The 27,450-nt window shown below is 35.3% G+C and overlaps 1 protein-coding gene across 3 annotated transcripts in view; it reads right to left on the minus strand.

Annotated features, from left to right (window-relative positions):
* Positions 1 to 1,707: 1,707 nt before the first annotated feature.
* Positions 1,708 to 27,450, minus strand: part of LRP12 (LDL receptor related protein 12) — a 99,618-nt gene continuing 73,875 nt past the window's right edge. For all 3 annotated transcript variants that reach the window (XM_034966472.4, XM_014345991.5, XM_055116846.2), the window contains 5 exons: positions 21,290 to 21,425; positions 11,790 to 11,992; positions 9,439 to 10,543; positions 7,536 to 7,668; positions 1,708 to 3,997 (listed from right to left, as the gene is read on the minus strand). In XM_034966472.4, the coding sequence (XP_034822363.1) occupies positions 3,131 to 3,997; positions 7,536 to 7,668; positions 9,439 to 10,543; positions 11,790 to 11,992; positions 21,290 to 21,425 (2,444 nt within the window). In that variant the 3' untranslated portion in view covers positions 1,708 to 3,130. The remainder of the gene's footprint in view (positions 3,998 to 7,535; positions 7,669 to 9,438; positions 10,544 to 11,789; positions 11,993 to 21,289; positions 21,426 to 27,450) is intronic.

Below are 27,450 nucleotides of genomic sequence, written 5' to 3' on the forward strand. Positions count from 1 at the left end.
AAAATTCATCTTAAAGGATCAAAGGAAAAAAAATCATATGATCATCTCCACAGATGTCGAAAAGGCATGTGATAAAATTAAACATGCAGTCTTTAAAAAGTTTTAAGACTAGGGATTAGTTGATACTCCTTAATATGATTAAATCTCTCTCAACTCAATTCATTATAGCCAGTTATTGAACATTATTTTAGAAGTACTAGACAATGCAATTAAGATACAAAGAGGAATGCAAACTGTAACAATGGTTACATTATCAGTGTTTGCTGATGACAGGACTGTGTAGTTGGAAAACACAAAATAATTAAGTGAAATACTATTACAAACAACAAAAAAATGGAATCAGGTAGCCAGGTAGAAAATTAACATAAATAATTGGCCTTTACATGCACTAAAATTAGGCAAAATTATAAACAGGATTTCATTAATAAAGGCAATAAAATGTAAAAATTTAAAAAAAAAAAACTCTTAAAAATGTATGAGATCTCTGTAAAGTGTAAAATTCATCTGAAGGAAACAAAAAAAGATGAATGGGCATGAGTTTTAGATAGTGCACCATGGTTTAGATAAAAAGCTTTAACATGATAATGATGTCAAATTCCCCTAAATTAATCTATAAAATTAAAACTGTCCAAAAAAAAAAAAAAAGTACCCATGGATGTTTTGTGGAACTCAACAAATTGATTGTCATTCAAATGGAAATATAAATAAGAATATTTGAAACACTTAAAAATCACAGTTATTAAAACAATAAAGGATTGGTACAAAAAGAGAAAAGCAGATCAACAGAAGAAAATAGAGTCTAGAAACATACCCAAATAATATGGAAATGTACTATATAAGTTCCATTTCAAATTAGTAAGGAAAGGATTTATTATTTAATAAATAGCTTTGTGAAAACTAGGTAGTCATCTGGAAAAAAGATAGTGAAGCCCTAAATTCAGGAGAGATCAATGATTTAAATGTAAAAAAAACAAATAACAGAAATGCTTGATCTTACTTTTAATATTCAAACTCTAATGATGTATTATTTCCCTTTGAGAAAAGGTACAGAAAATGTATGCATAGTTATGTTACAATTTGCATTACTATATATGGTACTGATATGCCTATGTACATATATGGTTATTTCTAGAGAGATATACAAGAATCTGGTACTGATATGTGTCTCTTTCAAGTGAACTAAAAGATGGGTGTTGGGATAGAAGAGGAATTTACATTTTACTGTTTGAACCAGGATGATGTATTAGTTAATTAAAATAATAAATTAAAACATATGCTAGAAAACCAAAACCCTTGTACTTGATAGTATATTAGTACTAGGGCGTAAAAGATTATTTGGTAACCCAAATTCTGCCAGTAGAATATATTATAGGGGTCTAAAACGTATGTGAAAACAATTTAAAAAGAGAACTGATTGTGTTACTGCATCTTGTGAGATACGTCAATTAAAAGGCAGTTTAATCAATTAAACTCTCTCATCTTGTGAGATACATCAATTGAAGGGCAATCTCAAGCAAAATAATATTCAAGTCCTTAGAAAATTTTACCCTCGAGTACTGGTAAAAGCTACTACTTTACTATAAAGTAGTTAAGGAATGATCTCCTTCTAATCATTTTTATTCTAGATATATTGCATATTTTATGGCCTGAATTTGTATATGCACCAAAATTCAACAAATAAAGAACAGCTTTGATTTAAAAAGTACCTCAAGGCAATAAAAAAAATCATTTTAATTTTTGATACATATTAAAACATCTTAGTCAGTTCCTCCTGACAGCATTAACACAAATACACAAGACTTCAAACATGCTTTAAAATGACATTCAGCAAAGTACTTAAAATTTAATAAATAGCAAATCACACACAGATACATTTTTCATAATCATTAAACTACTAAAACAGACAGCTAAAGAATAAATAAACCGCAATTGACAGTAAAAAAAATATGTTGGGTTTTGCAATTCACACTACTTAAAAAGGGGGGATGATCTGAATGATTTCTTAATTTTCTTTTGAGAGTGTAGCATGATCCCCCCCAGGAATAAAATATATTGAAAAAATCACTCTTACAACAATGTATTTTTTAAATACAACAAATAAATATGAAACCAGCAAAGCAATTTCAAGTTGTAATAAAAACGTCCCCCGCCCCCAGCCAAAAGCTATGGAAATATATAGTTGCTGTGGTAGCAAATAATAGTATTTAAAGTGATAGTGCTTGTGCACTAAGCTCATCTGAGACCTTGATATAATTTTAGTGCAAATCCCTAGGGTCCAATGCAAGCGCAACCCTGTATTAGGGAAAGACATTACCAGGTGGAACTTATCTTGTACAATTTTTGTACATGTTTTATAAAGTTCAAGATTTAATGCATAGTAGAATATCTTCATCCACTTAATTCTGTTGCTAAATAGAGATGAAAAAAGAAATGACTTGGGATTTTACCATTTGGTTTGTACCATGTTAGAGTATTAAAGTCAACATTAGAAAATCTTTATAAAAGAGTTTTGTTTTTGCCAGTAATTTATCGAACTCTGCCTAAATTTCACATGATTGTATGTTAAACGTAAGAGAAAAATTTTTAGACAGTTTGTTTCCCATTGACAAGTTCATATGATAATGAAATCCAATAATAGACAAATGTCAAACAAATGAAAACGCAGGTGAGTATAAGGGTGTTTTTTTTTTTGTACATTAACAACCTTAACATCTAGTATATTAAGTTACAAGATGTGTTGGCAAAAGCATAAACGTTTCAATTAAAATAAGGTATTATTTTGTAAAAACAAACCATTTAACATAGGATAGATAAAAATGACAATCAAATGAGTTTCAGCAGCCACATTTCTACAGTGAACTACAGTATCAGGATGAAAACAATCAGAAACAAATGAAAGGACATTATTGAACAATATGAATATGTGATGCATTTTTAGCTGCTAAAATAGTAAACTCTAAGTTCATAGAGTTACAAGTTGTCGAATTTAACCATGCAGGCTAACATATAATAATAAGAAATCACCCTGCATTTTTTCTTTTTAAACTAAAACTAGTTTAACTGTAAAGTTACAAAATAATAAATGGATATTGCTCCAACTTGTATACAATCTCCCTTATGTGATTAGTACCTAACAAAGTAACAAAGCCTCATCATCACTCGTTTCGTTTTTCAGTGTTACTTCTAAGCAAGTGTCTGGTATCTGGGCAGTGTGGACAATACCACAGCGCTCACAGGGGCCATCTCGATTACTTGGCCTTACTCCAGGATTTGTTGCATTATATGGTTGTCTAAGCCCTTGTCCTTGATCTGAGGCAAGATCAAGAAGAGGTCTGGAGCAGTCATTCACATCAAAGTCTGAAGATCCATCAGAAATTGGAATTAGCATTTCAACATCATCATCATCTTCTCTTCCACTTACCCCATTATCAAGTTGTCTCAAAGGACTCTGGTTCTGACTTACGGAACTTGATCGTCCTAATGTAAAACGTACCCAGCGTAGCCCCTGAGTCATACGACTGAGTGCACTTGTAAGCTGGTGACGTGCTGGACTCACACTTGGGGGTTCCACACTTGTCACATCCCTTCCATTATCTGCATGACCACCTCGGGTACTCTGAGTTGAGGAACTTGCACATGCTCCTACTGTCGCTTCTACTGCCGTTGTGGGAGGGACTTTTTGAGGCAAAGGAGCTGCAACCCCACCAGATGCTCCTGCCATATCTCTTCTCTCATTTTCTGTGTCTGTATCATCAGACTCCACGGAAAACAAACTTCTGTGAGTATGATTTCTCTCAGGTTCTCTACTGGTACTCTGACTAGGGACAACCTCATCTCCATCTGCTGAGACCAAAGCCAATGACCCAGAATGACGTGATCTTGCAAAATTAAAAATACGGTTCCAAATGTTGCTTGATCTGCCTGCCATAGGAAGCCTGACTGAAGTAAATCCAAGCTGAGATCGTACCGCTAGCCTCAGATTTTCCAAAACAGAAGCCTACAAAAATAAGAAAAGATCTTAAGATAGTTAACAACAAGGTACTAAGATAAAAAAAAAAAACACCCTTCTATTAAGAATGTGTTGTGGTTAAAAATTCTGTTACTCATTGTTGCTTTTGGGTCTAAGAAGGAAAAATTAAATTCTCTTACCTATGTGGGTTCATCCTACTACAGAATCTAATCTACTAATCTAACTTGAATCATTGTTTGTTTAAACTTTTCTTGATATTCCATTTTATATATGCAACTTAAAAATGATATTTAATGTCAATTATAACAGTTGTTTCAAAATCTCACATCGTAATCCAACATGAAAAGTGTACCAAAGCTAGAAAATAAAATTGATACTTCTGTAACTAGGAACATAGGAGAATCTCTACATAATTGACGAAGTGACCAAAATGAGTTTGTGAAAACGAGGACTTTTATCTTTTTTTTTTTTAAGAACAAATTAGATTTAATTTACAAGGCTTAACTTTTCCAAAACATGTGAAAATTGTATTTCACAGAGTTGGTTCTCAAGCATTTGCTGAATGGATACTGAGGATTTAATTATATTGTCACAAATAAAGGAATTATATTTGTAATACAGCACAGAAGACAACAAGAAACAACAAAAGAAACTGTTTATATCATTACTCAATGGTATTGACATTTAGATTCCTTCTTAATCTTTAAAGTTTTATTTTCTATAGTTTAGTATTAAGTATAAATATATCATTCTTTGAAAACTAGTTAGCTGTAATTAGTGTACATGAAAGGTTGTCCAACTGAATAAAAAATCTATTCTTTTTTCTAGATGAACGAGTTTAGAGTTTGTTTTTAAAAGCATATAGCATTATATAAGATAGTCTTTAAGCTCCATCTAGTGGTTATAAAAAGAAGTATTCAAACTTGAAACAGCTTTCACCAACCTGGCATTTAGTATTTAAAAATTATATTTCCAGGAAACAATCTTAAGTTGATATACTCTCCTTCAGCTGATGATACCGTCTCCTGCCAAAACTCACACCTCTTCCCTTTCCCCTCACAGAAGAAAGAAGGTAGAAAATAAGGAAGATGTCCTCTTATGTTCTGTATCTCTTTGTGACTGGTATTGCATTTATTTATGCTTTCCATATAGGCCCTTCCATAGTGCCATGAACATAATTTATGATAAGAAGCTACTATCATAGGAACATTTCATAGTCTTAACATTAGTAAGGCACAGATTGTCAATAAGAAATTTGGATATCAGCACACATGGATTTGCTATACAGATGAGTTTAAGAGTTTTCACCAATTAAGAAGTACCTAACTACAAATTAAAAAAAAAAAAAGAAAAAGAAAAAGTGGTTCACATTTATAATGAACTTCTCCACAGATCTGCTCCTCAACAGTGAGCATGCAAGTTTTAAGGCTTCATGTTGAGCACTATGCTATTATGTCCAGCAATGAACAAAAGGCTCTTCTGTTATCCTTCTCTGTTGTGCTGCTATTAGCCATCAAGATCAACAATGCCTTCAACATACTTTATTGCTGACTTTAACATTTGGTTTGTCATACTGAGGTGAAACTCTCTATTTAGTTAAAAGTCAGTTAATTAGGATTGGCAATCTAACATTATATTTTATGAGGGGATCTCATGAATGTTCTAGGAATAATTTCATATACTTCTTCAGTTTATGAAGGAGAAAGCATTCCTCAAAAAGCGTTTCTCCTTTGAGTGAGATGGTGAATTACATCATTACTTATTTTTTCCAAAATCTGCTATAAAAATTTGGTAATTTGTTACCAAAAGCTTCAAACTTGAGAGTTTTTAATCTCATTAAATGAATACAATCTAACTTACCACCCATAAACATATTTTATTCTAAAAGGTTGAAGTAGAATTCTCCCACGAGGGTAAATATAACCTGAGAAACTGGGGTAGTGTGAGGTAATAAAGAATTTAACCTCACCCAAAGCCTCTGTCCTTGGCTTTTGGTACATCATCTCCAAGCCCTTCCACTGTCATGTCTGAAAGCAGTGTCTTTGCCTGGGGGCCTTGGACCAGCCAGATAGTAAAACTGATTTAGAGTGGAAGCTCTGAACCACACCAACAGTGTCATGTAGGGTGAGGGCTTTGGGTCAGTCAATCTCTGGATAAGGCTAGAAACTGGGATTGGCCACATGTGCAATTAATCCTGCCTATGTGCTAGTGCACCAGTACAAACTCCGGACACCCGAGGCCTGGGTGAGCTTTCCTGATTGGTAACACTCCATGCATATTGTCACATATCTGTGTTCACACAGTAATGCCCTCCTGCCTCTATGGGGAAAGGACAACTGGAAGGTCCATGTTTGGTACCCTTCTGAACTTTGTCCTATGCATCTTTTCCCTTGGTTAATCTGTGTCTGTATCCTCTCCCTGTAATAAACTGTAATCGCAAGTGAGCTGCTTTCAGTGAGTTTTTTGAGTGTTCCTAGTAAATTATCAAACCTGAAGGGGATTTGGGGAACTCCTTGAATTTGCAGTTGGTGTTAGGAGTGAAGACAATCTTGTGTGAACCGTGTTCTCTCTAACTTTATGGGGTTTAGGCATGGTGGGTGGTAGAGAATGAAGTAGGTGTGTAAAATTAACTGTGATCTGATTCTTACCTAAAAAAAAACTTTCCCCATAGCAGGGCTGATATAAAGAAGCCACAACTTAGGTTTTTCCTACTTTGCACACAAAATTCCAACAGTGGAACTTCTGAATGATTTACTTAGGAAATTACATATGGAGAAATGTTTTGAAACTACAAATTCTCACCAAAGATTTCCTAAAATACTCCAATAAGGTGATAGACTGTAATCAGAACTCACATTTACCAAAAAGGAAATGGTATTCTATTTTGAAAGTAATTATATTACTGGGAAAACAATGTTTACCAGTTTTAATTATAATACTGGAAACAACAATTTTTATAAATGTTTCTGAATGAATTTACAATTTAAATGAATAAATCCTTATGCCTAAAATGAACACTGGCACATTTTTAAGCACGAGAAAAATTTTTTTAATTGCTGAGAAATTGAAAGAATTCAGAAACATATAATGAATTACTATATAAACAAAATGCTATAAATTGTTAAACACTGTAAAATCCAGCTTCAAGATGTTTTTCCTGAGGTAGAAATGTTAACTTCATTTTAATTACTTTTACTTATAAGTGGTTAATCTAGCATGTTATATTGCTAGCATATTAATTTTAGTGTTCATTCTTAAATCTTGCAGATGTTCAGGTCAAGTAAAAAATAATTTGCCAAGCTTAATACTTTTGAATTATAATGCACTAAATTATCCTAAACAGTAAAATGCTTAAGAATTGCACAGCCAAATCAGAGGAATGAAAAATATACTTTTGTAGTTTGTAGTGTTAAACTATAATGAAAACTATGACTTCAAATCTTCCATACATTTAAATCCTTGATTGCAAAAATTCTGACAGTCAAGGGTCTTTGCTTTATCATATATACAGGCGCAGATTTCATTTTAAGAGGAAATGTAATAGAAATTACACATTGCAATATACCTGATTAGGTGAACAAACAGGAAAATCTTCAACTGGTGGAATTAAACCCTGAGCAATCAATTGTCCATACGAGGGAGGAGCTTCTCTTCTTAACAATTCTGCTTCCACTCTTGACAACTGTGTTTCAAATGATCTTTGAGAGTAGATGGAAAGAAAAATGATTAAAAGGGGGAGTGAAGAAAAAGAACAATTTTCTATTATCAGTAATTAAAACAATCTGAATCTTGGCATATTTGATCATTTTAAAGCTTAGTCATTTGATAAACATTTACTGAATATATGTATTATCCCTACAGTGGGAATACAAAGCTGATGCAGGCAGTCTGTCTTCATAGGGCTTTATGCTAGTAGAAGCCTAGATCACTGAGTTTTAATAAATGAAAATCCCTGTAAAAGGTAAAGGGAGAAATAATACAAGATTAAAAAACTCCTAAGAATACTGTATTTACTGAATATACGTTGAAGCCACTGCGCCCAGCTGGGATCTTTGACTCTTCATTGTGCTCTTTTGTTGCAATGTGGTAAAAAGTTTTCTGGCCATTTACACTTGGCCAAAGATGCAGTGGTCGGGCGCCGTGGCTCACACCTGTAATCCCAGCAGTTTGGGAGGCCAAGGCGGGTGGATCACGAGGTCAGTAGTTTGGGACCAGCCTGGCCAACAGAGTGAAACCCTGTCTCTACTAAAAATACGAAAAATTAGCCAGGCGTGGTGGCGGGCGCCTGTAATCACAGCTACTTGGGAGGCTGAGGCAGGAGAATCGCTTGAACCTGGGAGACGGAGTGCAGTGAGCTGAGATCGCACCAGTGCACTCCAGCCCGGGTGACAGAGCAAGACTCCCGTCTCCAAACAAACAACAAAAAAAAAAAAAAAAAAAAAAGGAAAAAAAAGAAAAGATGCAGTAATGGTTATTACGATACTGTGCATCTGTGTGCCATCTATTAGTCATCTGTTATGTAAAAAGTTGTTAAATCTATTATTTGTAATTCTTCTGGGACTGAAGGTCATTGTCTCCACAGGGACATCTCTGCCATTAACTTCTGCCAGGTCCCATTTATCCTGCATCAAACTGAAAACTACTCACTCTGAAGGTCACCCTTTAACAGTTAACCATTTCTTACTGAACTGAGAACTCTGAAGTGCTGTTGTCACTTAACTCTACAACAGGACATTAGTCTTGTGTTCCAATCGTATCTCCTGTTAGCCCTTCATACGCATCCTGGGCTCCAGATAAACTGAATCATGTGCTTACTTTTTGAGCAATGCTGGACATTCCTACTTCTATATATTTTCCCAGGTTATTGCTTTAACAACACCTTTTCCCCTATCTATATTCTTCTACTGATACATTTCAAGTGGCACCCCTCCAATTAAAGCCTTTCTGCCTCTCTCCCTCATTAGATTAGGTATTTTTGACTTTATACCATTTTGTTTCATAGCTCTTTATAGTATTATACTTTTGTCATCTTATTCCATGCCCCAATTCCTTCCTCCTAACTGTAAACTGCTTGTGATATTATGCCTTATTCATTTTTCTATTTACCTGTAGGCTTTGAACATAGCATATAGAATATCTGGAATTTTTGAATTTGTATTTAGAAAAATACAGGTTAAAACACTAAAACTGAGAGCTGCAGCTTACAATATTCCTATAAAACAGATTAATCTGAAAACAGGAGCTGGTAAATAGATGGGCTTTTTCTCATAACTCTAAATATTTAGTTTGTAATGTGTCTGGCCTTCTGAGTCTCGGGCTTTTCACGCTAATTTTATACATCATCAACAATCTTTAACCATTTTCTAAACTAATATAAAACAAAAATACATTGCTAATCATCAAAGAACTTGTTTCAAACACTTGGGCCTGCTTTTATTGAGGCCCAATAGTTCTGTCTTGATACTGACCTTCTTTCAAACATTCTCAGAGAATAAAGCTTACAAGTACATCCCAATGCTATGACGAGTAACAGGCCACAGATGAGGCTCCCTATGACGGCAGCAGTGATGACTCTTGTAGGCACGATTACTGGGCAATTTTCTTCATCGCTGCCATCACCACAGTCATCTTGAGAATCACACACCCAACTTTCAAACACACAACGATTGTTTTTACAATGGAAATTTCCTGGTTGGCAAAAAAAGCAGTTTTTTTCATCTGAGCCATTTGGGCAATGATTCTGGTAGTTGCAGCGATCAGAATGAGGATAACAGACACCATTTCGGGAACATGGAAATTCTTCCTTCTGGCACATGGTACAATTGGTTTCATCCCTTCCATTTGGGCAATGCCAATACCCATCACAACGCTGCTGCTCAGTATAACACCCCCAGTTACCTCCACAGGGTATTTCCCATGGCAAACAGAACCCATCTACTTGGTAAGTAGCATTAAATCCCCTCGCAGCATTCACTTTATCAGCACAAAAATGTACCCTTATCTGTCCAGAAGAAGAAACAACTGTAAGAGGTGCATGAGAATCAAAAGCTGTCAACACACGCAAAAGCTTGTGTGGATTCTCCTCTAATCCATCATATATTTTGACATAATCACCATAACCAGTACCATCAAGTTTAAAGTCAGTGAAGCGTAAAATGACTTTACGGTGATCACCAGTGTCTATTAACCAGGTGCAATTGCTTCCAGGAGGATAAAAGTCTGGATAATTGGGAGAATTAAAAGTACCATAAAAATATTTTAGCCATTGCCCACATGTTGGCACATCACAGTCTATCTCATCTCCTAGGTCAAGGCAGTCAATGTTCCCATCACATTTTAAAGATTCGGGGAGGCAAGTGTAAACTTTGGTAAAACGGGATAAACACTGGAACTGGTTGTAAGCACAGGGTTGAAAAGCAGCAGCAGTTGGAGGATTTGCTTCTTTGGCACAGATCTCTTCATCGGAACTATCTCCACATTCATCCATGTTATTACATTTCCAGGCTTCTGGTATACACTTTCCATTACCACAACGAAACTGATCACAAGCACAATTTGGTTCCTCAGATTTCCCTGTGAAGATGTGAGTAGAAAGAGATGGAAAGAGAAGGAGAAAAATTATAATCTTTAAAAGACATAAAACAGCAAGTGATATTTTTATAATAAATGTTCATAAAGCCCAAGTGCTAGAAGTTTTAAAAAACAGGTTGGTTTTTTAATATTTTAATTTTATTTTTAAGTTCCAGGGTACATGTGCAGGATGTGCAGGTTTGTTACATGAGTAAACATGTGCCATGGTGGTTTGCTGCACCCATCAATCCATCACCTAGGTATTAAGTCCAGTATGCATTAGGTCTTTTCCCTAATGCTCTCCCTCCCACCCCACCCTCCCTAGAAAGGCCACAATAAATGTGGGGCCTGTGTCCATGTGTTCTCATTGTTCGGGTCCCACTTATAAGTGAGAACATGCAGTGTTTGGTTTTCTGTTCCTGTGTTATTTTGCTGAGGATAATGGCTTCCAGCTTCATCCATCCATCCAGCTTCCAGCAAAGGACATGATCTCGTTCCTTTTTATGGCTGCATAGTATTCCATGGTGTATATGTACCAACATTTTCTTTACCCAGTCTATCATTGATGGGCATTTGGTTTGATTCCATCTCTTTGCTATTGAGAATAGTGCTGCAATCAACGTATGTGTGTATGTATCTTTATAAATGGAATGATTTAACAGGTTGGGTTCTAATGACAAATTAGTACTGGCATGCTTACTCAACAATTCAACTTGTTAAATACTTATTATTATTCCATGAAGATCTTGCATTTTGATCTAAAAGAGAGGACTAATTCTGAATTATTCACATTTGTATGATCTGGTCATGTTTTTTAGACACAGTTTAAGAAAAGAAAAGATGTCGTTTTTTCTGAGACTATAAACTATGAAGGTGAAGTTTGTTAGGTCTTTTCTCTGGAGGTATAAAAACAATGACAATTACCACAAAAATACATTCTGAAGTAACTTTCTGAATATGAGTAAGCACTTGAGGGAGAAAAGGCTATTCTTAGAATAAATGTATTTAAGATGTTTAAAAAGAAAATTAACCTTAGTATATGAAGTTAATCATTTTGTTAGAATTATACAAAACACCTTTTGGAGACCCAGCTTTAGGGCATCTAACTTTAGCTTCTAATCCTCAATCTCAGCTGCCTCAAGGGCCTACTCCTAATTAAATGAACACTACTTAGAAGATTAGCTCTGAAGTGACAGAGCAGTTAATACCATAAAATTCAGTTCAATATCTTTCTTATTTAAAAACACACCTGAAAAATATGCCAGTCTGAAACCCTTTCTAGAGATGTTGTCATCCGAATGAAACCTAATCCAGATGTGGTCTTGTGAAGAGATATACGGAGGTGGAATTGTGGAACCACAAGCTCTGTAACTTTCAATATTCTTGTATGTTTCTATTGTCAACCAGTCCAAATTGCACCTTCTGGATCCTTGAATATCAAAATCCTGAAAACTGAAAAAAAAATCAGAATTGTCTATTAAAAAGTCAATTTTGGAAAAAAAAATCGTATTACAAAGTAACTGAGGATATTATTATAAGCCTCCATATACTGACTGATTCTCCTGGGTTTTCTAGGCATACAACCATATCATTAGCAAATAATAATACTAATTCTATGTTCCTCATATTTGTATTTTTTCCCCAGATTGTAGAAAAATAATTCTTCACAAGTAATGCCAGGTTCCAAAATAATGTTAAAAAACAGGTGACAGTTGGCACCTTTTCTTTTTCTTCTCTGTGTGTATGGTTGGGAAAGACCACTTCTAACTCAGAACATCCTAAACTGTTCTGTGTTCCAACCAGAATCACCTCTCCCCAGTCTGATGAATTGAAGTAAACACAGAGAAACTCAGCCTTCTCTTAGATTAATACCTGCTTAATGAAAAGTTTGCAGCTGACATTCTTAGGAGAGTAATTAGCACAAATCTGAGCAAGGTAAAAGACTGAAAAAGGAACACACGAAAAATGTTTTTGGTGAAAAGTCCTTGAGTTTGGGAATATTTTTTTACATAAATCACTTTATAGCCAAACACTATCTTGTAGTTAATAAAATGTGGGCATAAGTATAGGCCAAAAACATCAAATAAATAAATGCACACAGAAAATTAGTCACTGCTTATGAAAAAAGAGAAACCAAAATACAGTTTTACAATATCTGAACATGCCTCACCAAAAAGTAAAGATCTGACTTTATATTCTTGCCTTTGCCTTAAACTAAGTGATAATAAAGTTAATTACCCAAGGATTATTATACCAGAATGTTTCTTCTTCAAATATTCTGAATAACTAACAAAAGCTGATAGACAATTTGATTGTTTCCAGGTTTGCACTATTATGAACTATGCTTTAAAAACTCCTGGCTGGGCATGGTGGCTCACGCCTGTAATCCCAGCACTTTGGGACGCTGAGGTGGGTGGATCACGAAGTCAGGAGTTTGAGACCAGCCTGGCCATGGTGAAACCCCATCTCTACTAAGAATATAAAAATTAGCCGGGCATGATGGTATGTGCCTGTAATCCCAGCTACTCGGGAGGCTGAGGCAGGAGAATCTCTTGAACCTGGGAGACAGAATTTGCAGTAAGCCGAGACTGTGCCACTGCACTCCAACCTGGGCAACAGAGTGAGACTCTGTCTCAAACAAAACAAAACAAAACAAAACCCTTATACATGTACATATCTCTCTTACAAGAACAAGAATTTCTCTAGGACAAACTATTCTAGAACTAGTATTGCTAGGTCAGAAGAATAATTCCTCTTTAAATCTGACAGACACTGGAAAAACATGTTTATACGAATTTACAGTTCTACCAAGTATGTACCAAAGTACCATATACCCCACATGTTTAGCAAAATGACATATTCTATTTTTAAAAATGTTTTGCCAATTAGGTAGACAAAAGAGATTTATCACTTCTATTTAGCATGTCTTTATTTACTGAGATTGAAATCCTTTTCCAATTTTTGGGTTATTTCTATTTCTTTTACTCCAAATTGCCTTGTTTTCCAAATTGCCTCCTTTATTCATTAATATTTCTTAAGAACTCTACATATTATAAACATGAGCTTATTCGGGGGCATGTATGTTATGTAAGACATGTCATATCCACCTACATCCACATTCTTTCTCTCCAATAGTCAGTGTGGTCAGTCTTTTTCATTTTAGTCACTGATGGGTGTGATCTCTTATTGTGGTTTTATGTACACTTCCCTGAAGACAAATTTGCTGAACATCTTTTCATGTGATTATTGGCCATTTTTATATCTTCTGTGAAGTATCTGTTCATGTCTTTTGCCCATTAAAAAAAAAAGTTATAAAAGCCCTTTTATATTCTTGGCCGGGCATGGTGGCTCACACCTGTAATCCTAGAACTTTGGGAGGCTGAGGTGGGCAGATCACTTGAGGTCAGGAGTTCGAGACCAGCCTGGCCAACCAAAATGGTGAAACCCCGTCTCTACTGAAAATACAAAAATTAGCTGGGTGTGGTGGTGCATGCTTGTAGTCCCAGCTACTCGGGAGGCTGAGGCAGAAGAACTGCTTGAACTTGGGAGGTGGAGGTTGTAGTGAGCTAAGATCGCACCACTGCACCCCAGCCTGGGCGACAGAGCAAGACTTCACCTCAAAAAAAAAAAAATGGATTCAAGTCCTTTGTTAGACATGTGTATTGCTAATATTTTCTTCCAGCCTGTGGTTTGTCTTTTCATTTTCTTAATGGAACCTTTTAATAAGCAGAAGTTTTAAATTTTAGTCTTCATTAAGTCTAATTTGTTATTTTTGCTTTGTGTTTAGTGCATTTGTTGTCCTAAGATATCTTGGTGTTTCCAAAGATCTCAACGATGTTCAACTACTTTTTAAGTATTTCAGAGTTTTAGTTTTTACATTTATAGCTGAGATTTATATAAATTTTTGTGTTTTCAAGTAGAAAATGAGATTCTTCTTTCTTACATTTATCTAGAACATAGAAGATACTAATTTTTGTTCTATCACACAGTTAAATTAGTCTGATGACCATGAACTTGAGGAGGTTTGGTTTTACACTTTGTTTAAAGTGAGTTTGTTTCTGCTTTGCCCTTAGTCTTAGGGGGAATTCTTAGTTTAAGGACACTGTCTTTACTTGTAAAGTATGACACACAGAGTTTCATTAAAAATCTCAAGGCATTTATTTATGAAGCCCTATACTCGGTCTCCCCTGTGATGGACAGGATTCAAACTCCACATGCTGCCTCTGCTGTGGGGTGCAGCAGCTGAAATCTTCAGCCTTCCTGCTGTTACTTTCCAGCAGGTTCCTTGGAGTCTTCTTTAAGCACACACAATTCATGGGTCAGCTAAGGATTCGAGAATAATTTAAATGCAGTTACTTTCCAGCTTGTGGTTCTCTCCTTTCCAGGAGTTACCTTATTAATTTCCAGTTACTGTCCCATCCTCAACTGCATCCTGACACCTCAAGCTGACAAGATCATGGTGATCTGCTTGAGTTCCAGTCACTCCACGTTGCACAGACTGGCAAGAATCTTCAGAGAACTGGTAGGAAACAAGCCTATCTCACGAAGTGTGGTTCCTTCTTTCAGGGGTGGAATACTCCCCAGTTTTTGCCAGTTTTTTATTACTCTCCAGAGCCTTCAAATATCTTTTCCAAACTTAATAGCTCTTGTTTATGGGAGGTCTAGTCCCATTCAAACTAGGGAATCCCTTAATAAACTTTTAGTCCGCTAAACATTTAAGATTCATGAAGGCAAAGGCTGGGAGAGGTGGCTCACGCCGTAATCCCAGAACTTTGGGAGGCTGAGGTGGGTGGATCACCTGAGGTCAGAAGTTCGAGACCAACCTGGCCAACAAGGTGAAACCCTATCTCTACTAAAAATACAAAAATTAGTTGGGCGTGGTTTTTAATTTTAGTCTTGATGAAGTCTAATTTTTTATTTTTGCTTTATGTTTAGTGCATTTAGTGTCCTCTCTAAGCTATCTTGGTGTTTCCAAAGATCCCAAAGATGTTCAACTATTTTTTAAGCATTTCAGAGTTTTAGTTTTTACACACCTGTAATCCCAGCTACTCGGGAGGCTGAGGCGGGAGAACTGCTTGAACCCGGGAGGCAAAGGTTGCAGTGAGCCAAGATGGCGCCACTGCACTTCAGCCTGGGTGACAAAGCGAGACTGTGTCTCTCAAAAAAAAAAAAAAGATTCATGAAGGCAGAAACCTTGTTTACAATAAGAAACAATAAATATCTGTTCATGTATACCCTATTTTAGTTTGCTAATTCATTTAGGATTTTTAAATAAGTAAAATTACTTTTTGGTTTTTTAAATGCTTCATAGTACTTTGTGTAATAAAAGCACTGTTGACATATTTGTGCTCTGTGCCTATTCAGAATATATTGAGTCAGGGAGAGAGTTTCAATTTCTTGATGTTTTTTGGTTTAATCAGTGTTTCTTAAACTTTTGACCATTTAAATTTTCTTAGAAATTGATTTTATGTTGATAGTAAAATTTATTACTACAAAGCTCTGTACACAGTACTTTCATACAATTTAAAGACATTTTTTCCTATCTGTGATCTTTAAGTTTGCTTTAGACTGCTTAAAACAAACATATAATTAGCAAATAAAAGTTTTCTCTTCCTTCCTATTTTCTTTATATCACTGATTTCTATCTGTTGCACTGTTGCATTGACTAAGAATTCTACTAAAACCAGTAAAAGCACACATTTTTGTCTTGGTCCTTGGTGCTAAAATTAACTTTGACATTAAATTTGCTTTTGAAAATTTTTAAACAGACACCCTTTACCAGGTTAAGGAAATTCCTTTTCTATTCATTTAGTAAAACTTGCCTATAAAACTAGTTCTAGAGTCTTAATTTGAATGCTGATTCAATTTCTTCAATGGCTACTGATTTCATCCGTTTTCTAATTCTTCTTGAATCAATTTTAGTAATATAAATTTTCTAAAAAACAATCCAATTCATCTACTTGTATAAAAGTATTAACATAAAACTGCTTATAATATTCTCGTATAACATTAAAAATTCTGTTTATAACTATAGACACTTTTGCTCTTTTTATCTTCTCTTTTTCTTCAGTTTTGCTTTGAGTTTTATCTATTTTCCTGAGTTTTTCAGAAAGTCAGCTTTTTGTTTTATTGAATTTTATTGCGTATTTTCCTGGTCTTTACTGCTACTTTAAAATTTACCCTCTAATTCTTTTCCTTAACTCTTGAGTTAAATGCTGAGCTTATTTATTTTCTAATTTTTAAATCAATGCATTAAAGTTGTAAACTTTTCTAAGTATTCTTTCAATGTATTCTAACAGTTTTAATATGTATTACTTTCACTATGGTTATTTAAAAAATATTTGGTCCCATTGTGATTTCCTCTTTAATTCAGGAGTTATTTAGGAATATATTTCTAAACATACAGGTTTATTTTTTTCTTTTATTTTAATTGCATTGTGGTAAGAAAACACAATCTGAATGATGTACAGTCTTTGAAATGTATTAAGAGTTCCTTTGTGATGTGAAACATAATCAATTTTTATATATGTTCCACATGTCTTTGAAAAGAATGTGTATTCTTTGTTGAAATAAGTATTAAAGGTGTGTTAAAAATCTCCCACTGCAACTGTGGATTGGTCAAATTTGCCGGGCAATTCTCCACATTTTGCTTTGCATGTATTTTAGGCTATGTAATTAAGTACATGAAATTTACTGCTGTTTTATTTTCCTGGTAGAATACCCCAATTGTTACTAGTATTTTGTGCCTTAAGCTCAATTACAATGGATGTTAATCTTCCTACACTAGCTTTCTCTTGAGCAGCTCCAAAACTAACCTTTTCTATCTCGTTTTGTTTTTGTTTATTTTTGAGACAAAGTCTCATTCTTCCACCCAGGCTGGAGTGCAGTGGTGCATTCATGGCTCACTGCAGCCTCAACCTCCTGGGCTCCGGTAATCCTCCCACCTCAGCCTCCTGAGTAGCTGGGACCACAGGCAACGTGCCATCATGCCCAGCTAGTTTTCTGTATTTTTTGTAAAGACAGGGTTTCACCACCTTGCCCAGGCCGGTGTCGAATTCCTGAGCCTACCTTGGCCTTCCAAAATGCTAGGATTACAGGCACGAGCCACAGCATCTGGCCCATCTCCTTGTTTTTAGACATTCTGTATTAGTTTTGTTTTAGATGTGTTACAACCTTTCTACTTGGGAGAGAGTTCTCATTTTCCTCCTTTCCTTTTTTTTTTTTTTTTTTTTTTGAGACAGGGTTTCACTCTGTTGCTTAGGCTGGAGCACAGTGGCATGATCTTGGCTCTGTAACCTCCACCTCCTGGGTTCAAGCAGTTCTCATGCCTCAGCCTCCTGAGTAGCTAGGATTATAGGCGCGTGCCACCATGCCCAGCTAATTTTTGTATTTTTAGTAGAGATGAGGTTTCGCTATGTTGGCCAGGCTGGTCTCAAACTCCTGACCTCAAGTGATCTGCCTGCCTCAGCCTCCCAAAGTGCTGGGATTACAGGCGTGAGCCACCACATCTAGCCTCCTGTCTTTTTTGAATATATTTTTAAAGTTCCTTTTCCTCTGTTAACTGCTCAATATTACTTCTATTTTTAATCAGTGGCTACCTTTTGATATTTTAACTGAAATGCTGAAACACACTTTTTTTCTAACAAAGTCCAAGTAAGAATATTCGGTGTTTCTCCTGTCCCCTCAAAAATCACAAATAGGGTAGGAACAATTTAAAGCTTTATTTTCACTAACCTTTTACTAAAATTTAGCATTTCCTATACTTATAAACAACAAACCATGACAGTATTTATAGCACTGGCCACTCCACCACTATTCAAAATTAGAGATATTTTTATGTTACATTTCAGTTTTTACAGATATCTAAAAATACTATTTACACGTAAAATTTTTTCTTTGAAATTAACCACTTGATTTTGCTCATGTGTTCATAAATAAGCATATATTACATTACAAATATTAAAAAATATCTGATAGCTGTACTTTAACATAATTGGTTCCCTTTGTAATGCTATGTATTTTTTTTAATGAATTTAAACACATTATTCTGGGAAAGAATACATAGGTTTTACCAGAATACTAGGTGGCCGTGGCATAAAGAAAGTTAAGAAATAATCCCTGACAGAATACATCTTAAAATGCCTGGAGTAAATTTGAGTTCCAACTTAATTTTGTTTGGCTGTTTTTCTCAGCATTCAATTTTTTCACACATTCTGGAATTTTGGTTTACAGGTTTATTTTATGGAAGTTTTTTGGTTTTCTCTCTTTTTTTTTAATCCTCTCTTCTTCTATGTTCCCCTACTTGGGTCTACATTCCAGAACAAGTCTTAAATGATGGTTCAGAGTATTACAGATCCTTTCATGGAGTCAGCAGGTGACATAGTTATTCATGTTTGTTAGGTTATGCCCTCTCAGCTCTCTAAGCTCTCAGCCCCATATAAATTCAGGCTGTGGTTGGTGGAAGATTTTTCAGCCTCCTGTCTGGAGCAAAATTGCCTGTCCCTAGTCCTTGGCTTCAAGCAGGGTGCTGGTATTCAATCCTCTCTTCCCCATGGATAAGGTGGCCTTTGTTGATTATAGTGGGTTCCAAGGGAGAGGAATGAAGTAAAAATGCCTTTATTTCACCATCTTAAGCAAGTTTTATACAGACAGTTCTCAGTATTGTTTTTACTCCATAACTTTAGTTTCCCTCTTCTATCCAGATTTTAAAAAATCATGTTTCTAATTCCATTTTACTAAGAATTTAAAATTTTTATTTTAAATTCAGGAATGAATGCTGATTTTCTTTTTTACCAAGATGCTTCAAAGCATCTGTGTACACTAGATAATCATATACTTTTTCTTTTGACTTGTTTACATGGTAAGTTAATTTAATATTTCCTAATACTGACTCATTTGTATGTCTAAAAGAGCTACATTTAATTATGCATATGATTCTTTTGAATCATTTAAGAGTATGCAATGATAATCATATGTAAAACTTGTCTTTGTGTATATGCAGGTGTGTCATCTTTTTAAAGTTATGGTATTACCATGATAATGACTTCAGTAAAGAATCTGAACAATTACTAAAATCACCTTCTGATCTGTATACATCGAAATTCATTGCTCCCTTCTAAAATTCAGGAAATTTTCCTTTAGCTGTAGGGCTCACTTCAATTTTATTCTGCATTTCAGTATTGTGCTTGGTTTTCAGTGTATCTTAACCTCATGAAATCTCAAGGATGCAATACATTATCAAAACCAGATGGCAGTATTTCATGTAATCTCCTCTGTGCTGGTAAGATTTTCAAGTTTTACAAAACTGAGCTATAAGCTGTAAGTTAAATTTTTAGGTTAAAAGGTGAAGGTCTCTATAAATTCTAGTTTTATGCTAAAAAACTCCCAATATGTGGTAAAAATGTTATTTTGTAAACATACTTAGTCACACTACAAGTAACAGAAAATAGGTATATTATTTACATTTAAACACTGACCCTGTTACAGAAAGATAACCTTAATGGTGCATTCTACCACTCAATCAGGCAAGAGAAAAACACTGCATGGAGGAGGAGAACAACAGCTTTTGTATGTGCCAAGCTCTGGGGTTCCAGAAGAGGTAATGTAGGGTAGAGGAAAATAAAAGGAAAACAAACTATGGCCCTTGTTTGTGGTTTCCACCAAAAAAAGGAGATAGATGACAGTTATGCTTCTCAAGAGAGATTGGTTTCCTCATCAGTTAATAAATACAAAAAAGGAAGATGAAAAAAGATGAGAAAGTAGGCTAAATGTATGTCTTATTTTAAAAACATAAAATGAAGGAATTTGAGTTTATGATCTCCAAAGTCTCTTCTAAATCTAAAATTCTATGCCTCCTACCCATACAATGTTACACATGAAAACATGTTGAAGGTGCCTTTGTGCTACACTGTCTCTGTGATGGAAATGACATTCTTATTTGTGTTTTGTTCCAACTGCAGTTCTTCATTCGGGCTATTTTTTTTTCCCCTGTAGGTAAATATTTTTTTCCTAATGGCCTTGATAGAATTTTCCTAAGCAAGCAGTATCTAGTTCTACTAAATATATTCTTTACAATCTTATTCCCGTACTGTTTTTCTCTGCAAGTAATTTGCTAAATGTTTTAAAATTTAATCTTAACCTTCCTTATTTATATGTCACATTCATTCTTAGAATCTTAAACTTACAGCTATTTCCCCTAGGAATGCCTTTCATTTGTATTCTTAACAAATGTTCTTTTGTTTCGAAGTTATAAACAAAGATTTTTCTAGATATAGTATTTCTCCATTATCAGTTTGTTTCAAGTTTTATACATACATACACATATACAGACAGGCATGACAAATTGTGTTTTAACTCATTTAGGTAGAAGGCTCTACTAATGAGACAAAGGTTAAGAGCTAGATATCCAAGTGAATTAATGAGTTTTGTTTATTTGTTTGTTCCACTGCCAAAGGTTAGTCTTGACCCTAATAGGCTATTTTGCAAATGTCTATATTTTGTTAAAAAGTAGCTTAGAAGAATATAGATGATTCAATGCAAATACATTACCACCCTTAGAAAATACTCAAAACACATACCAGATGGGCTGTTATTCTTACTCTTAAGATAACACCAATAGCTAATAGCTGTTCTTTATTACATCTCCTGAAAAGCCTTCTTTTTATATTACTGCATGTTAAGTAATAATAAATGAAAATGGAATTTATGTTTTGTAATAAATTATATGGTAATACAGAAAGGTAGAATTACCTTATAGTAATGATTTCGCCTGGGTTTGCCCTTATGAACCAGCTACAGTTGATTTTTGCAGGATATTCAGAAGGCCAGCCTGGGCTTGTGATTATGCCACTTGGTGCTCGTATTTGCTCTGGAGTCTCTCCACAAGCTGGAAGATAGCCAAAGCAATCTTTCCTTATTATTACACATTTAAATGGTATTAGGTAAATCAGTGTTTATTTTTTAAAAACCAAAAAACTTTACACACCAAATAATAACCAATAAGATATGGTAGTATCAACTTTAAAAAGCTATTATTCTAATGAGATATTTCAATTTTCTCCCTTTTAGATAAAGTCCCTTATTCCAATAAAATACAGTAGCCCCACTTATCGGACATTTTGCTTTTCATTGTTCAGTTACTTGGAGCCAACAGTGGTCTGAAAATAGTAAATGGAAAATTCTGGAAATAAATAATTCTTAAGTTTTAAATTGTGTGCTGTTCTGAGTAGTGATGACATCTCTTGCTGTGCTGCTCTGTCCCTCCCGGGACATGAATCTTCCCTTTGTCCAGTGTATCCACGCTGTGTATGCTACCCACCCATTAGTTACTTAGTAGCCATCTCACTTATCAGATCAACTGTCACAGTATTGAAGTGCTTGTGTTCAAGTCACCCTTATTTTGCCATTATGAATGGCCTTGAAGCACAAAAGCAGTGATGCTGGTAATTCGGATATGTCAAAGAGAAGCTGTAAAGTGCTTCCATTAATAAGTGAAAAGGTGAAAGTTCTCAACAATAGAAAAAAAAATCGTATGCTGAGGTGTCTGAGCTCTAAGGTAAGAATGAATCTTATATCCATGAAATTATGAGGAAGGAAAAAAATTCATGCTAGTTTTGCTGTGATACCTCAAACTGCAAAAGTTAATGGCCGCAGTACCTAAGTGCTTAGTTAAGATGGAAAAGGCATTAAATTGGACAGCAATCAGGTTTGGTACTCTGCAGTTTCAGGCATTCACTGAGGGTCTTGAAGGTATCCCTCATAGATAAGGAGGGACTACTGTACATGTTTTGGGCAGGCAAGGAAATTTCAAACTGGATCACTGAACAAGAGTTCAAGATTACTGGCTTTGGCCATGGAGACTGATCTATCCATCCACCCATCTTTTTTCAAAACTCATCTTTCAAGTTTATTTTCTTTATCATAAACTACCTTTCCAATATTTGCTTACCTACTTTGTTTAGATCCTTAGGAGCATAATGCTGCTTTTAGGGTACTCTAAATAAGCCTAACAGTAAGATGCTGGATTGTAATTTTTGTTAAGAAGTTAGTGGATGATTGAATAAAGATAGTAAAACACTCAAAATCACTGCAAAGCAGTTCTTCAATTTATTCCATTAATACTTCCAAGCTATTTATTACAGGGTTATGAATGATTCCTACATTATTTATAAGTAAAATCTTGAAATAGTGCTTAAAATATCACCATGTGATTAGATATCTGCATATCACAGAGGAAAATCTTCATGCATATAGAATAAATTAAAACTAATACCAACACTTTCCTGGATTATTCTTGCACTATCTGGAACTCTCGTTGCAATATAGTTAACATTATCCAGAATTCAGTTGATAATGTGACAATTTATTCTCTCTCAAATACGTGATGTTTAAGCCTTTAGTAGAATTTAAAATTCTAGAACGTCTTATTTAATACAATTTCAACAAATTAGATTACTTGATTTTAAAGTAACAGCAGATTAGAAGCAGAAAATTAGAAGTGGGGAGAGTAGCTGCCAGGGGTACATAAACAGTTATCAGAAGTGACGAGTAAATTTTCAGAAAAACAAACACTACATACTAAACTCAAAAACCATGAGCTCATAATTTATATATTGCCTGTCTCTGAAAAGGTAAGACTGTTGTATTATATCATCATAATAAATTAATATTCATACTGATCTAAGAGTTGTTGAGTGAATAATGAATCAGCATAGGCAAAATGACTGGTATAAAACACGGCCCGCACTCCCATGCTTTTTAAGTTCTGCTGTAGTTTAAAAATCAGGTAACCCAAGAGATGGCCAAATACCACTATTACAATTGTAATTTGGAAAAATGACTTTTTTTTTTTTTTTTTTTGAGATAGAGTCTCACTCTGTCTCCAGGGTGGATGGAGTACAGTGGTACAATCTCGGCTCACTACAACCTCTGCCTCCCAGGTTCAAGCAACTCTCCTGCCTCAGCCTCCCTAGTAAGTAGGACTACAGGTGCACGCTACCACACCCAGCTAATTTTTGTATTTTTAGTAGAGAAGGGGTTTCACCAGGTTGGCCAGGATGGTCTCGATCTCTTGACCTTGTGATGTTACCACCTCTGCCTCCCGAAGTGCTGGGATTACAGGCGTAAGCCACCGCGCCCAGCACTTTTTTTTTTTTAAGAGATGAGATCTCACTATGTTGCCCAGGCTGGAGTGCAGTGGCTATTCACAGGCACTAGCATAGAACACTACAGCCTTGAATTCTTGGGCGCAGGTGATCCTCTTGCCTCAGCTTCCTGAGTAGCTGGGACTACAAAGAGCATGCCACCATGCATGGCAACTTTTTTTTGTTTTTGTTTTTGTTTTCCGTAACAGGGGTTATACACTTTTCAATTTAGGTTAAGAATGCTAGGAAGTATATTATGTAATTTAAAGAATTTTATCCATAATGATCAAAATAAAACAAGCTATATTACTTAAAGTCAATCCTTATTTCTATAGAATAACCTACTCCCTGAAGAAAACATGCAATCAAAGCTTTAAAAGTATATTCTACTGCAGAAAAAAAAGTTCATATCGAAAAATGGGTCTGCCCTGGAATTAGGGTGCACTGCCAAAGGGCATCTGTTTTGAATCGCTTTCAGAACAGATTCATGGCATACAGCACACAGATATATCAAGGGCTTAGCATTCATCTCATTGCCAAGGCATAGTCAAAGCTTTTTTTTCTTTTTTTTTTTTTTGCTGCTGTTTCGTTAGTAAATCTCCCTTACAAAAAAGTTTTAATTTTAATAAATGATGTTTTAGAAAAAGACTATATGTAGCCAAATGTAATTCTTTAAGAGTTTATTAATAATAAACTGCCAGTTTTCTTCCACTTTACTCTGAGTTATCATTACAATAATTTAATAAAAAGATAGCTAAGTTATTTGTAAGAACTTCTTTTTCTCCTGGCCAACATGGTGAAACTTCATCTCTACTAAAAGTACAGAAATTAGCTGGGTGTGGTGGCGTGCACCTGTAGTCCCAGCTACTCAGGAGGCTGAGGCAGGAGAATTGCTTGAACCTGAGAGGCGGAAGCTGCAGTAAGCTGAGATCGTGCCACTGCACTCCAGCCTGGTGACAGAGCGAGACTTTTCATTATCTCCTAACACAGCATTCTGGAGTTGCAGTAAGCTAAAGGAAATCTTAAGTTCATGAAAATATAAACAAACATATAAATAAACAGCCAAAAACAATCATCACCCTTTCCCCAGAATATGGAAAATTGTTCATTTTTATTAAAAGATTCACCTACGTTAAAGAGAATAATACAATTTTGAGTTAAATTACATTTAACTCAATTATAATTCTGTACTACCATGTAAGTACTCAACTATTTATTAAATGGTTTAACAGCAGTGACATACAGCCAAAAACAAGGTGGGATTAATCTAGGACAAAGAACATTCCTAACCTTTGACTAAATTGATAGACTAATTATAGGGAAAAACTAGAAAGAATTTTATTAGGTTTTTAGGAAAAAAATTTCAAGTACATGAGAAACCCATAGGTGGTGCTCTTATACCAATAACTGAAGATTCTAGTATGGTACTCAAAAATACATTTTGTGAATATTTTATTTTCATGCAACGGCCCAGGGATAAGACATACCACCCATAAATAAGAATGACTATTATGAGATTCAACATTTATATTTCTAATTCAATATGTACTTTTATAACATTATTTTAAAATATTAATGATTCTTCCTAATCAAAAACAAAACCATAGTATCTTAAAATTTCTTCCTGAATTGGTTATAAATATATATATTGATTTAGTTATGCACATTTCCAACATGACTGAATTTGGAATTTGGCTTCAGATCTAGCCAGTGGCTTTTTTTCAACCTATTTCTGCATGTACAACACACTGAGTATGTAGACAAATATGCTGTAGCACAGCCATAATGTATTCCTTTCTATATCTAAGAAAGAATACATTTCAAAAGCCAAAAGAAACCATTAAAGCAATTTTTAACTCCCTTTTGGGTTAAGAGTTTGCCTATGTATACTGGCAGATTTGGTATCAGAAGACCTAGATGCTGTCTGTTCTACCTGCCACTTACTGGCTTTGCACAATATAAACTACTAAATTTTTGGGGGTGCTATTAATAATTTCCTCATGTGTTGAAATAAGGAGTTGCTATTTGATTACCTCTAAGGTCTATTTCAGCCCTCAATCATGCACCTCTTCCCACTATATTTCTGATAGCTCAGTGGGATACATTGATAAATTTTTCATTTTCTTCCTTTGCATTTTTTCTCTGACCCACTGAAATAGACTTTCAATTCTGACCTTATCTCCACAGAAACCATGCTAGCAGGCAAAGGCCATCAGTGACCTCACCGCTAAATCCAATGGACACTCATTCCCAAGGTACTTGATCTTTCTGGAGCACCTGACACTGACTACCCAGACTTGGAACTGTACTACCCAGACTTTGTGGATATCACCTCCTCTAATTCTCCTTCTAACTCTATTCTGTGTTAATTTTCTAGCACTAGATCCTCTGTCCTTGGCCAGCCAGCCAGCCAGTCCTTGATACTGGTTTCATGGTTAATTCCAAAGCCCTCTGCTCTTCTCACTCTCAATGGAAGATTTCGTCCACTTTTACAATTTCAACTATGGTCATGAGTTTAATTTTTAACCCAGAGGCTTTGCATAGTCAAATGCCCACTGGACATTCTAACCTCAAATTCAACATGATCAGACCTGTGTGTTTCCCAAATCCGTCTTCAGAATATCCTATATTCTGAATCTACATCATCTCAGGCAGCATTTGTTTGATGGAATAGGTACTGAAGTAAAAAGAAATTGAAGAATACTACGGGCGTTTTCAAGAATTTTCAAGGACAGGAAATAAGTTAGGCCTCACAGAGATTAAAACCGGAAATTTCAGTCAGAAATTGAGCCTGCCTTCACCACGTCTTAGGGAACCAAGGCCTGTTTTATCTCTTACACATCTGCCCCAACCTTCCAAAGGACCTCCTCTGGGTCTTCCATTTTTTCATTATTTCAGTGCTTTATAAATGGCTTCCCAGTCCCAACTTATCATTAATACTTCAGCTCCAGTACCTACTATAACCTGTAATTTCATTTTTCCTAGTTTATCATATTTATATTACTGTTACTCATTTTACGTTATAGATTTGAGGTGGCTTATTATTGTAATATTGATAAAACAGATAAAACTTAAGTCTCCGGCCAAGCGTGGTGACTCACGCATGTAATCCCAGCACTTTGGGAGGCCGAGGCGGGTGGATAATGATATCAGGAGTTCAAGACCAGCCTGGCCAATATGGTGAAACCCCGTCTCTACTTAAAAAAAAAAAAAAAAAAAAATTAGCCAGGCGTGGTGGTGCGCACCTGTAGTCCCAGCTACTCAGGAGGCTGAGGTGAGCTGAGATCGTGCCACTGACTCCAGCCTGGGCAACAGAGCGAGACTTTGTCTCAAAAAAAATGACAGAAAAAACAACAACAAAAGAAAAACAAAAAAACTAAGTCTCAATTTCCTCACTTGTAAATGGGGATTAAAATACTAGTACACAGGGTGTTCCAAGGATTACATGCAATTATTTTGGTAAAAGACATAGCACACTGCTTGTATTACAGTAAACTGTCAGTAAACAATATTACATGATATGCCAAATCAGACTGGTTGGTAGTAATGCCTGGAATGCTGTATTGAGATGGCTACTAAGGCTGTGTTCAGGCTAAGTGAGAAAGAGGACAGTGACTGAAAGAGGATGTGTGATTGTTTACTTTGTAAGTGCTGGGCACTATTATGCACTCGAAAGAATGAGAAATTATGTCATGATTAACTGGTTACCTGACACAGATAAAAGCCATGGGAAGGATAGGGTTGGGACACATACTCACAAAACTTTAC

Source organism: Pan paniscus, chromosome 7 (genome assembly GCF_029289425.2).
Source record: "Pan paniscus chromosome 7, NHGRI_mPanPan1-v2.0_pri, whole genome shotgun sequence".
In the NCBI taxonomy this organism is placed as follows: domain Eukaryota; kingdom Metazoa; phylum Chordata; class Mammalia; order Primates; family Hominidae; genus Pan; species Pan paniscus.